A 12880-nucleotide genomic window follows, 5' to 3' on the forward strand; every position below is an offset into this window, starting at 1 on the left:
CGTCCTCTGCACTTCATTTATCTTCTCTTTCCCGTCTCTTCCTATGCTGTTTCCACAGTCATCGTTTCCCATCACTGTCCAGGTTATCAACTCATTGGGCAGGGAAGACATCTTTTTATTTCTGCGCTGCATTTAATGCGGTGACCTTAGAGGTGCTGTGTAAACACTGAGGCAGGTTAAATAATACTGAAATGCACAGTATAAACAGTGTTGCAGGAATAAGAGATAGAGAACTTAGTAGAGAAAGTATTTAATACAGAGCCTTGTCCAGAAGCTCATTAGAGCAATTACCCCCCCCAGGGCTAACAACTGTGTCTCACTTGGACAGAGACTGGGGAGAGGCCATCCCCCAAAGGGACAGCGGGACCGGGTCTCTGGGCTGCTTAGCCCCTGGCCCTCTGTGCTGGTGCGGCCGTCTCCGTAAAGACATGATGTGCGATGTGGAGTTGAAAGCTTAGAGCACGAGAGGTGACACATGAGCAGACAAGGCTTGCTGCAGAGCAAAGGCTCAGAGCAAGAAACAAAACTGGCTACAAACAGTCCATCTTTGCGTGATTTTTGCCGAGAGAATAGCTGTCTGTGGTCAAGCTTTGGCTTGTCCCATGTTGTCATTCCAGAAATATCTGAGCTGTTTCTTTCTTTAGAAATGGACACTAATTAAGACTCATCATGTCCCCTGAAGTCTTTATGTTGGAAGCCTTCACGTTAGACCTCTGTATAAGGTTAGTCGTCAAACCCCTTCCAATATTTCATTACAGAAGAAGAAAAAGAGCTGCATAATGAGGAGCAAAGATTGTAAGCACCATTCACAGCCTGTCTGACGCATTTGTTAGGTACTGCTACCAGTAAGGAGGGGCAGGCTGGATCTTGAGTCTTTGCTTGCACAAGCTGCAAAATGCAGTTGTGCTCCTGAATGTGTTTGTAATTCCTTTCTCTGTGGTTATAAAATACCAGCATCTTTTTTTTCTGGCTGTTTATTGTATCTTACTTTTAAAAAATTCTCTCCCACGTATTAATTTGGCTCACCCTTTTATCTTCCCACATGTTGCCAGCTGGTTCTTCCTGTTTGCCTTTTTTTTAAATCCATTTAGAGGTTCTTTATTTAGCATTTTCTCTGGGAATTGTTTTCCTCCACCAGAAGGGTGTGTCAAGTCCAGCAGAGCCTTGCTTTCAAAATTACTACTTCAGTATTATTTGGGAAAACTTGTTGTTCTTGATTTTATCCTGTTACTGCACATTCATAATAACTCAAAGGTGTTGTGTATTATATTATATTATATTATATTATATTAGCACATACCTACTTTAATGAAAACTCGATTTTCGCTCAGAAGTCTCTTTCAATAGAAGATTGTCAGTCAGACTGCCTCGAAACTCCTTCCCTGTACTCTGTCCAGCCGCCCTGAATGTTTCTTTCCTCCTCACCTTCTACTTCATGTCTTAGCTTATGCTTCCTCCTCCGCACATTAGCCAATGTCCCTTTCCACAGCATCAGCTGGTCCCTTTCCTCCATCCTCCTGCAGCTGCCCCTCCATCACCATCCTGCAGCCATTGAATTCAGCAGGAGAGTGTGGCAGATGGGAACATTGGTTATTTTTCTTTTTTCCTTGTAATGATTGCTTTGTGGATATAGATCAAAGGTGGATTTCTAACCAAAGGTGTATAATAAATATGATATGATATCTGCGTAACAATTTTTTAAAGACTTGTATGTTAATTTACTTGTAGAAATTATTTCTCAGGTTCAAGGTTGTGTCAGTAGTAGCAAAGTTTTATTAGAGATAAGCTTTGGTAGTTGTTAGACAACTGACCGCAAAACAGATTAGCCCAAGTGAAGACCAGTGGTTGGATCAAAGCAGCATCAGAGGATGAAGACAGCAGGCAGCGTGGGTGGCAGGAAGGCAGCCATTCTGCAAAGTCCCTTCTGACTGGAGCTATAAGCAGAACTGAGAACTGTCAGGTTATTTTTGCCTTGCTTTTTCCAAATAGTTTGTTCTTCGAGAGACCTCCTCAGGGGGGTGTGCAGTGGGGCTGGCAGGGAAGCTCTCTTGTCTGCAGTGACCTGCCGAGGGAGAGCAGGAAGCATTACTTTGTCAGGGGGTTCATCTGCATGCCATGCCTTTCTCTGACATCCCCCTTGCTCTTGTACTGACCTTTCTTTTCCCTCTTCTCCCTAGCTTGCTTAATTTTATAGGCTTGTTGAAAGACTCGTGACTGACTGATTCCCCCTGCCAGTTCCTCATTTTCATGCTGAAAGTCTTATTTAAACACTTTTACTACTAGTAACCCCCCAGTGTCAAACATATTTTCTATGCATAATTTTATAAATGCCCCGTAGCTGCATCCCTTGCCACTGCTTTCTACCATAGCTTGATTAATCCCCGTGCTCCACCACCAACAGCCACAACCGCAGTCCTGCATGTCTGACTCCATGCACTGCCTCTCTCCAGGAAAAGAAACTGTCTCCAGCGTCTCTTCACCACCCAGAAAAACCTGGAGATCTCTCATCCTCCCCTTCCCCAGGTACCTAGCAGGACTAAAGAAGCAACTCACGGTCACATTCACAGGCTTCCAGAGGACACCTCACCTTGCACATCCTCACCCAGAGCGCACAGGCTTAGGGCAGGCATGGCTGACACAGACTGGCTTTAAGCCCACCACTTCTTGCAGCTGATGTTGCAGGGACTCCTCTTCCCACTGGCCCTCTGTGGAAAGGAGACAGCGCTGGTAACATTCACGCCCTGGAGATCTGCCCCGTGACCTGGAGCTACTCGTAGGGTTGGCTTTAGCTATGTCTCTTCAGTCACTGTTGGCCATTTCCCCTTTGAACCGTCAGAGTCATTAAGAGCAACAATTAGCACATCCTCCATCCTGCCTGTCTGTTGAGAGCTATTGCTTTTCCATCTTGACACACTCAGGATTACCGAGGCTCTGAGACAAGCTCTAACAGTGTCATTTCATCCATTGCAACTGGCATTTTGGAACAAGAACTGATTTTTCGTGTAACTAATTTAGGACTGGAGAGTCCAGGAGAGCCCACCTCAGGGCACCACCATTAAAATACCTCTTTTTCCAAACTAATGGAGCGGGTGGGTGCTCAGGCCGGTTATGTGTGTGTGCAGCCATTTATGAGATTAACAGCATGCCTCATTGTTTCAAAATCTCAGGCAATGGGAGGCAGGGCAGAGCCAACTGTTTTGCATACAAATTAAATTTCCCAAAACTTTAATTAAAATTGTTGTATGAAACTGAAAATGTTTAGATAATTTATTGTTTCAGTTAATTTAACTGCCAGTACCTAATCCTGTCTAGCTGTGGCAAAGCCAATAAAACTCAGTTAAATGACAGCGTTCATCAAAGACCTTAGCCAGCTCACAGTGAAAACCGCCCTTTAACGAGCTGCGGTGCTGCACCTTGCCCAGGTGGCTGGGACAGCTCTGGGGGCTCTCTCGGCTGCTTTCGCTGGCCCAAGACCGGGGAACGGTCTCTGGACATTCATCAGAGCCAAATCCGCAAATGCCTCGTGGTTTGCTAATAGGCCCTGTCTGGTAACAGGTCAGTACTGGTTCCTCACCATGGTGTTGCCTTTACCATTTGTATCACGAATTTTCATATCCCTGTAAGCCAAAGCATAGAGATTTTACTGTGCCCAGGTCTGCCTGCAGTCTGCGTACATGATGTCGTGCTGTCCCCCCTCCAGCAGGCAGTGGTAGGTCTGAATCTCCTGCTCCAAGCGGCATTTGACGTCCAGGAGGGTCTTGTATTCCTGGTTCTGGCACTCCATTTCTGCTCGTATTTCAGCCAGCCGCTGCTCCACGCAGGAGATCTGGCTCTGTAGCTCAGCCAGGTATTTGTTGTAGCGACATTCGGTTTCTGCCAAAGAGGATTCCAGGTTTTCTTTCTGAGAATGGAAACAACACAAAGGTACCTGGGTATGCTGCGAGCTTAGCCTGTCTGGTTACAGGTACGATTCTGGTCATGCAGCTTTCTAAAGAGGGCTGGGGAGTCTGAGATGTGAATCGTAGTGGCATCACCTACCATGGTGAGCTGGGCTTGTACATTGATTTCCAAGGCCTGCAGCTGGCGTCTCATCTCAGTGACCTGTTTGTTGCTTGACTCTATCTCCTGGCTGCTTGTGATGACCTCCAGATTCACCTCCTCCACCTGCAAAGTTAGAAAAGAGCAGCCCTTTCCTCACCTCGCCACAGCATCTCGTCGTGGCAGGGACTTCTCCACACTGCTTGCGCACCCCCTGCAGTGCACCTGAGTATTTCCAAATCTAAAGCCCCCCCATTTATTCCTGCAACACCATGCGGTGGCCCCTCTGCCATGAACAGAAGAGCACTGAAAGTGGGCAGTACAACTAGATGCTGAGCACATCCATGACAGAATTGCTGATATTAAGACATCTCCAGTAAGTGTTCTTAATCTCTCATTTTTCCCTTTTCCCCCAACAGACAGAGTAGGGTACAGCTCTGCATGTATATAGTACCTTGCAGGCATACCACTGCTCAGTCTCTTTGCGGTTGCGCTCCATCAGTGTTTCATACTGGCACCTCAGATCCTCCAGGATCTTCCTCAGGTCTGGGCCAGGACAGGCGTTGACCTCCACGCTCACATCTCCAGTCGCTTGTTTCCTCAGACAGTTCATTTCCTGCAGAGAATATGTGCGCCATATCAGTAATATTCACACTCAGGGGGACTTTCCTTCTTTCTTCTCATTTCTCGAAGAGTAAGGGGCAATCTAACCTCCTCGTGGTTTGTCTTGAGACAACACATCTCTTCAGTCAAAGCCTCACACTGTAGCTGCAGGTCGGTCTTGCAGCTGGCCAGCTGATCCAGAACGGGGCGTAAGTTGCAAATGTCTGCATCCACATTTTGCCGGAGACCACATTCAGTCTCGTACCTTAAGCCACAGGCAACAAAGAAAGGTCAGCATGTCAGTAAACCACGGCAAGCCCATGAGTTTGAGTTGAGTTTGTGGGGAAAAACTTGGGACCAAGTTCTTCTCTCGCTTCAGGCATGCGATGCTATGAACATTGTCAATGGTATCCATGCCTTTCACAGAGATCTGCATTTTAATGTGGCAGCAGTGTGTTAGGATTTCCCCATCACCATCGCTCACCTACCCTTCCACGGGCAGTGTGAACCCCTCAGTCCAGCACAGGACCGTACTCACTTCACTCTGAAGTCATCAGCAGTCATCCTGTTGTTATCAATATTTAGAAGGATTTTGTTAGTCTCCATGGCTGCACAGAGGATCTGGAAGAGAAAATGCAGGAGGGAGATTTGGGCTTGCGGCTTCCTCTGGCTACAGAATGCCCTGCAGGAAACATCCACCTGGGGTAATGCAACCCACTTATTTTATAATGATTCCCTGTATTTGGATTATTAATCAGTTAGATGGCATTACAGTGGGGAAACCTGTGTGCCAGCTTGGTGGAGCAGGCTGTGCTGAAACTCCAGTTCTCTGTAAATGCACTGTCCTCCTCCCACAAACCGTCCGTTTCATATAAACTATTGCTTCATGGGCACCTCCAGAGACATAGCTATTGCCTCTGCCATTTGACACTGGTCTATCCACATGTGAAAGCAAAGCCCAAAGAAATATTAGAATTTTCTTGATTTACCTGGTTTTGAAGGTCTTCGATTTCCTTATGAAAACAGCTGTAGTCCCGTGGTTCGCAGCTGGGCCCTACCTTGGCGTACCACTCCCTGATCTTGCACTCAAGGTCGGCATTGTCTCCCTCCAGGAGTCGCACCTTGTCCAGGTAGGAGGCCAAGCGGTCGTTGAGGTTCTGCATCGTCGCCTTTTCGTTGTTAGCGAATAAGATCCCATCACCGCAAGCAGCGCTAGCCCTGCTGAAACCACCACCAATGCCTCGAGTGCAGAGGCCTCCACCGCTGAATCCAAGGGTAGAACAAGCCCTCTGGGTAGCTCCAAAGCTCCCACCGGTAGCACTGCCGGTGCTCAGCTGCTTCCCAAGTAATCCCTCGCTCAAACTGCCACCAGAAAAATTGCCAGCCGCGCCACCTAAGTCATAGGCAGCGTGTCTTCCCGAGGAGGCGGAGGAGACCTTTCTTCCACTACCAGCCGCAGAGCTGCCCGCGCTGCTCCTGCCCTGGGAACAGGTAGTAACGACCTGCCTGACGGCACAGCTCATAGTGAGAGCGCGAGGATCCAACCTGGAGCCCAAGGCAAGCTGCACAGATTGCTGCGGGATCCGATTGTGATCCCTCTGTCCCCACAGTCCTCTATTTATACCATTCCTTGTGCATGTTGCCACCGGAGAAGGGCTGTTTCTTCTTCCTCCTTATGACCTGGCTAGTACTATTTTTTTTTTCAGCAGGAAATATTTCCCCAAAGGCGTTTGTCTCCAGAAATCCCACAACAGAAAGATGCTTTGGTTAACAGAAGCGTGTTTCAAAACTACATCAAAAATGTTACTTCCTGAATCATCAGGTCTGACTTGTGATGACAGCTAGACAACAGTGACACAAAAAACGACGATACCCGAGAGTGCCTGGGGAGTGAAACACCATAGCAATTATCCATCCCTGACGTGGGCAAGTCTACCCGGAAAGTGAAAGCTGTGGGAAAGCCGTCCTATCTGATGGAGCCTGTTCGACCCCTTTGTGACCAGAAGCGAGGGTGCCCCCTCATTCAGCTGCCCTGCGGTCCCTGGGACCGGAGCCAGGAGACCACCCTGGACCACGCTGCCTCCCTGCAAGTGCACCGCAGCGAGGGTCCGTCCCATTCTGCGTGGCCATCAGCTGAGTGAGAACCTGCCGGGGTCTGGGTCATTAGACCTCGAAATGCTCTTCTCTTGGAGTGCAAAGAAAAACATTGCACTTGAGTGTACCAGTGATTATTTGTTACTTCTCTTTCTTCTGCATGCATCAAAACATCCCCTTCCAGAAGGGAGATCCCATGGTATTTGTTTTGCTGCTTTTGAGGGTAGACAAAATATTCAAATATTTATCCAAAAGGAAAGAGAAAAGGATATTTCCTGAGTACCAAATGTTGCAGTTAACTATGAACATTCACTGCCAAGAGAGGGCAGCTACATAAGATGTTTCGTAAGATTTCTAAAACAGTAACATGGAGAATTTCAGAGGCAGCCTGATCCTGTATAGGTCTAACCCAGTTCCAACCAACACCATGGAAATTCTTCAAATATAATCTAGGGGAAATGTGTTAAATTTAGAGAAGACACTAGAAAAGCTCATTTAAAAAAGATATTAAACCTATTTTTTAGTCTTGGAATGCTGCATTGAGGAAGAAGGGAAATAATTAAAATGTTTTGTCATCTGAATCTTTCATTTTATTAATAATATTAATACAGCCATGCTAATATTGGCTGACTTTCACCCATGTGGTGTTCAGCATTGGTTTTGGCATCCAGGTCACCTGGACACATCACATAAAGGATGCGTCAGGTGCAGCCTGTTTCAGAAATATTGCTTATGCCATTTGGGTAAGTTCATTAGTCTTGATTTTATCTTGACACTGCAAATCCAGAACACCTTAAATGTGGTGTGGATTCTGTGTATGTCCATCCTTTGTTGCATGCTTAATTAGCAAGTGAAGCCTGTGCCATGGTGCCATGGCATGCCTCATCGGTGGTGAGATCCTGAGTGGAGGCTGTGGCATGGTCAGGATCAGGCACCTCTGCCATGGAGCCCAGCAGCAGCCCTGCAGCGGCTCTCACTGCTGGAGCAGGACTGGTCAGAATCTGTCTTTTTCCCTTACAAGAATTGTAAAAATAATGCTGAGCTAACGTTTAATTTCATTTAATTAGAAATACATAGTCCTTCATTTTTCAATAAGAAAAATTAAAACATTAATGAGTGGGGGTTTTTTTTCAATTATTGAAAACTAAGCAGAGATGTCCACGTTTCTTTCTCACTTTTTGAACTTCAGACCTTGCCATAGGTCTCTGTAGCCAAAGGTGATTAGAATTTCTACAGCTTTTGAAAAGGAGAATAATAATTTCACTCTTGATTTTACTGGATTTGTTTATTCTTCATGGTAGTTTTTTTCCTTTCCAAAATGTGAAATTTTTATTAAAACCAGCCCTTGCTTTTACACCACAGCATACCTCCAGACCTGCCAGCAGTTACAGTCCTCATTTTATTAAAAGAGATTTTCATTTTTTTATGAGGAGATCTGTTAATGACGGTATCTACATGAATAATGGAAGGCTCTTTCCAGAATTAACTTTTATTGACTTCCAGACTGGAGTCTGCAGACGGAAATTTGCTCACCACAGCCTTGTAGCCAGCCACGGGCAATGCCTCTGATGATCCGTCCTCGGTTGACTTGGGAGCCCCTCGCAGGCAACGTTGTGCCCCAAGGGAGTTAGAGGAGGAGAGAAATGATGGCTTACGAGGATTTCCCAGCAGGCATTTCAGAAACAGCAGGCCTGACAAGGAAAAATTATTACTTCAAGTAACAAATGAGCAGAAAAGCCTCCCCTAGGCAAAGGTGCTGTTCCCATTTAATGAGCTTTGTAAAAAACAGAAAGAAAGGAATTATACTTCAGCTTTACATTCGCGTCTTGTACTGTGCTTTATAGGGGAGAGCAGGATGGTGGTAGAGGATGGGCACTGTGGAGTTATTCCCAAGGGATCTTCTACTGCACAAAATTATCAGGTTCAAAAGAGCAATGAAAATGAGAAAGATTAGATTTCCCCAGAGGGAAGTCCTTTGGTAGTCTCAGGATATTTTAAGGCTTAAGACTGTTTCTTAATGCACATGAAGTACAGAAAGTATAACGTGCCCCCAAGAAGGAGATCCAGCATTTCACGTTATTACAAATATTCCCGAAGTCTCTAGCTCTTTTCACGTCCCAGAGAACTTCCCTGGAGACTCGGTGACTCAGGCACGACACCAAACCCCGAGTCCCTGCCGGAGTCCGAGCTGCTGTCCATCACCCTGCGTGACTGCCAGCCCGAGCTCAGGTTTGGGCTTGAAGCAACCGCCAGGGAGTGCCAGGGTAGAGAAGCTGGGAGCCAGGCACTGTCTGGCACCCGAAGCGCGCCCGCTTGGGCTTGTGTAGGTCCCTCCAGCCTGTGCAGGGCTGGCCTCTGGCTTGGAGAGCCTGGCCAGGAGGCCCTGATACAGCAGTGAGGACTACAAGCAGCCCTAGCTCCCGTCTGCTCATCGTCGGCTAAGTTTCAGTGTTTCACCTATGGAAAATTCTTGTGTTTGCTATTGCTATAAGCAATACAAAGTATTTGCTTATCTGGCTATTGATGTAATTGTCATTCCACTTTTTTCCTGCATGTTATTGGCTGTACCGAAACTGATCTCCATCTCGCTGATGACACCAGACGCTCGAGGGTTCTGATCCCAGCTTTGCAAATCACTCTAGGCAAATCATTCAGCTTCTCCGAGTCTCAGTTCCATGCTTTGTAGGATGGAAACAATAATAACAGTAATCCTTCTTCTCAAGGGCATTGTAAAAACAACTGTCTGATGCGAACATGGAGCTTTAAATATCGGAAACATGATACTCATTTTAAGTATTATTCACCGTAAGTATTCTTACTATTATACATTAAGTTTGACACTGGCACATCCTACATATTTCTCTCTGTGTCTCAGCTGATGAAATACCTTTCAAGAACGCTCTCTTTTCCTTTTTTGTTTTGTTGTCCATTAAAATTTCACCATTATTCGCTGTGGACTTGCTTCTATAACTCCTTGCTGAATCCTAATCAGGCTTTTCTTGTTGTGCTTGCATCTTGCAGAAAATTTGAAAAATGCTCTCCAAAAGCAGTGTTTGTCTATCTCTTGGATGTGATAATTTGTTCATGTTTCACAGATAGAAACTGTGTGTAGCAAAGAGTAATAATAGAAAATAAATTTCTTAATAGTTACGTGATATTTTCCTTCTTCAGAGCACTGTGATAATAGGGTTCTGCGGAACTGTATGCAGAATTTAAGCCTTTTTCATTGATGCAAATATATGTTGGTGAATAGGGAAAACCCCTGATAAGATCTTCCCAGTGGGACTGAATCAACTGATTACAAACCTGGGCTTTCCGTCAGCACTCCCAGCTATTCTCCCAGCTCTTCTCAAGTATTCATTTCAGGCCATTCCTGCTGACAGATGTAAATGGATATCTTAGCACTGGGTGACAGATATCAAAGACAACTAAATACGCTGCTTGATAAATCTCTCCCTTGTGTCCTTTTGGCTGCAGAAGTGGCCATGCCTTGCTGTGCTGCCAGCAGAGCCAGATACTCTCAGATTGGCATCTTCTTTTAGCATCCTACTTCTATTTAATCCACAATGTTTGTGGTTTTCAGAAAGCCTTTCTGTATTCATACACTTGGGGCATTCTGCAGATGGCTCTAGAGTTAAAAAGCTGCCATTTACAACTGAAATATAACAACTCTCTTCTGATGGCAAAAAAACAGCACATTTGCAGTTTAATCAGAATTTCCAGCCTGCACCCTTGCCCATTGCCATAAAGTCTAAGACAGCTTGATGCTAAAGTGCATTATTGCTTGATCTAGTTTTTATTTTTGAGATGGCTCTAGCTCACTTGGGTTGGAAGACTTCCTATTTCTGCAAGGAAGGACTGTTATTCCAGCAAAGAGAAAAGCATGATACAGTCAATGAACTCTGCACTCTGGTCTGTGTTTCATTTCCTATCCTTTTCTGTGATTGCTAAACAATAATACAGAATGATAACATCTCCTCACACTCCCTTTTCTGGAAAGACCTGGCAGGTTCCCCACTTCTTCGATCACTTTCCTTCTCCTTTGCTTGTCTTGTCATGCCCAGCATGACATCATCAACTCTTTTCAGGCCAGCGAGCGTGCCTTTGTAATTGTCCAATAAGGACGGTAATGCCTTTGTGGAGGCTGAGGGAGAATGAGTCATCAGTAATAAGCCAAGAGACAAGCGTGCTTAACTTCAGCCGCAGAAGCCCCTTGTACATCATTATAAGCAAAGGGAAGCTGACTTACCACAAACTATTACCTTTTCCTTTTGTCTAAGGCACAATTCTGTATTCTTGAGGTGGGTGACGAACATGAGGCCATGATCCAAAACTGGACAGAGCTCCCAAGTGTCGCTGGCTAGAAAGCATGAAGTTGGATCTAGGTGATTCCATCAGGCTTTTGGGTCTAAAATGATTCCTCTCCTACCTAGCCCACAAGACACGTGCAGCGGATGTGCGACCAGCGCAGCACCCTTTGGTTCCTCTGTCCCTCTCCAGGGAGTGAGTGGGCAAAGGCAGAGCTGGGACCTGGCTGCACAAGCTGCGGCACCTAATCCTGAATGGCAGCTTGCCTGCAGACGTTGTTGACATACGATAACTAGCTCGTGTGTTTCAAGAAGGATTTCAGCAGTGATGTACTAGATGCCATAGTGATAAAAAGTTATTGCTACTCATCCCTCTGCGGATTAAGCAATGGTTACTTTAGAACCTGTTAAGTGCAGCCCTCGGGCAGCATGAAAAGACCTGTATAAAGATTTCGTACAATGTGCCTAATAGTGTGATTTAAAGACAATCAAGACAGACAGAACGCATGTATGTATAAGATTTGCCAACCAGTCTGATGTTGTGCTCGTGTCTCGGAATGGTACATATGACAGTAGTAGTCCTGTTGAAGTAATTTAACTTCACTTTAAAGTGATTCTTTATATTACCACGAGTTAGAGAACTGAGCTTTATTTTGTTGGCTTTAAGTATCAGTCGTGTGGCACGTTGACCTCAAGCATCATCCTCCCATCATTGCCTTCATTTTGTGTCAAACTGATCTGGTTTATGTCTCAGTCAGTCCTCTGTATTTACGAGCAATGAGTTCAGTAGAAAAAGCTGTCTCAAATTGTTTTTGCTCCAAGTGGAACCCATATCCCTCCATTCCCCTCCTCTCGCTGGCTTCTTCTTGTGGTTTCTTAGGACTTTCCCTGGCACGAACACACACCCTGAGGCTTTGAGAGATCAAGTATCAGTGACAGACAAGTCTGCAGTTGCATGAACAAGGAAAAAAGCTTTATTAAACGTGTACAGACTGCATGATGGCATCTGCGAGAAATTAGGGTAAAACAGGAAGAAGGAGCAGATGAATGAAGCTGACTGCTTTCTATGACACAACCCCATCACATACGGCCTCAGACAGCGCTTGGTTCAGCTCGCCACTCTCTGGAGCCTGGGGTCGAGGGTCCACAGAGCTGCTTGCCCTCCTAGCGAGTGGTGAGCGCAACCTGCTCCCGGGAGGAGACCACCTTCCCGTCCTGCACCTCCTCAACGATTGTGCGGACCTGACGGGAAGATGTCATGACTGCAAAAGAAAAGCGGAGGACAATTATTCAGGGGGCAAGAAGGAGGGAAATTTCTTAACACATTGTCAGATGTTGCGTGTTCTTAAGGAAGATGTGGGAAATTCCACGAGGTACTGGAAAATGCAACCCTACACTGGCTAGGAAGAGGTAAGGCCAGGCTGATGGGAAAGCTCAAGAAGGCAAAAGGCACACTCCCTAAATGTATGATATCGCTTGATTTTTCAGGTCTGTGTAAAGCCAGAACGCTGGCTGCTCAATCACAAAGCCCATTTAAGGCAAATCATTCCTGTGGTAGAGGAGTGCAAGGTATTTCCCTTCCTGACAGCTTTTTCCTGTGGTTAGCAGTTGTAAGATGCGCATGAGCTCTCTTGACTGCTGTCACTCTGATTCAGCCAGCCAGGCGGCACAGCACGCCCGAGGAGTGATTTTCACTCCATCCGTTTGGCAGCTGCTCTAAAAGCAGGTCTCAAAGCTGTTTTTTATAAATACGTGTAGCAAGATAGGTTCTTACCGTCTCTGCCTGAGTGTGAGGGCATAGTGGAGGAGTACTGGGAAGAGATGCTACAAGAGAAGGA

At 45.9% G+C, this 12880-nt stretch overlaps 2 protein-coding genes and 1 long non-coding RNA gene across 3 annotated transcripts in view; 1 reads left to right on the forward strand and 2 right to left on the reverse strand.

Moving 5' to 3' along the window:
* The window catches only part of LOC142091998 (uncharacterized), a 167679-nt gene that overhangs the window by 145043 nt on the left and 9756 nt on the right, over positions 1-12880 (forward strand). The window lies entirely within an intron of this gene.
* Positions 2618-6164, reverse strand: LOC142092154 (keratin, type I cytoskeletal 19-like). The gene is made up of 7 exons (XM_075171894.1): positions 5631-6164; positions 5180-5262; positions 4750-4906; positions 4493-4654; positions 4039-4164; positions 3675-3901; positions 2618-2705 (listed from the first exon to the last, which is right to left on the reverse strand). The coding sequence occupies exons 1-7, from the start codon at positions 6162-6164 to the stop codon at positions 2618-2620; spliced, it is 1377 nt and encodes a 458-aa protein (XP_075027995.1).
* The window catches only part of LOC142091979 (keratin, type I cytoskeletal 14), a 5289-nt gene continuing 4409 nt past the window's right edge, over positions 12001-12880 (reverse strand). Inside the window, exons 7-8 of the mRNA XM_075171632.1 lie at positions 12817-12866; positions 12001-12304 (exon numbers count right to left, since the gene is read on the reverse strand). Coding sequence (XP_075027733.1) covers positions 12207-12304; positions 12817-12866 — 148 coding nt within the window. The 3' untranslated portion in view covers positions 12001-12206. The remainder of the gene's footprint in view (positions 12305-12816; positions 12867-12880) is intronic.

Source organism: Calonectris borealis, chromosome 22 (genome assembly GCF_964195595.1).
Source record: "Calonectris borealis chromosome 22, bCalBor7.hap1.2, whole genome shotgun sequence".
NCBI lineage: Eukaryota > Metazoa > Chordata > Aves > Procellariiformes > Procellariidae > Calonectris > Calonectris borealis.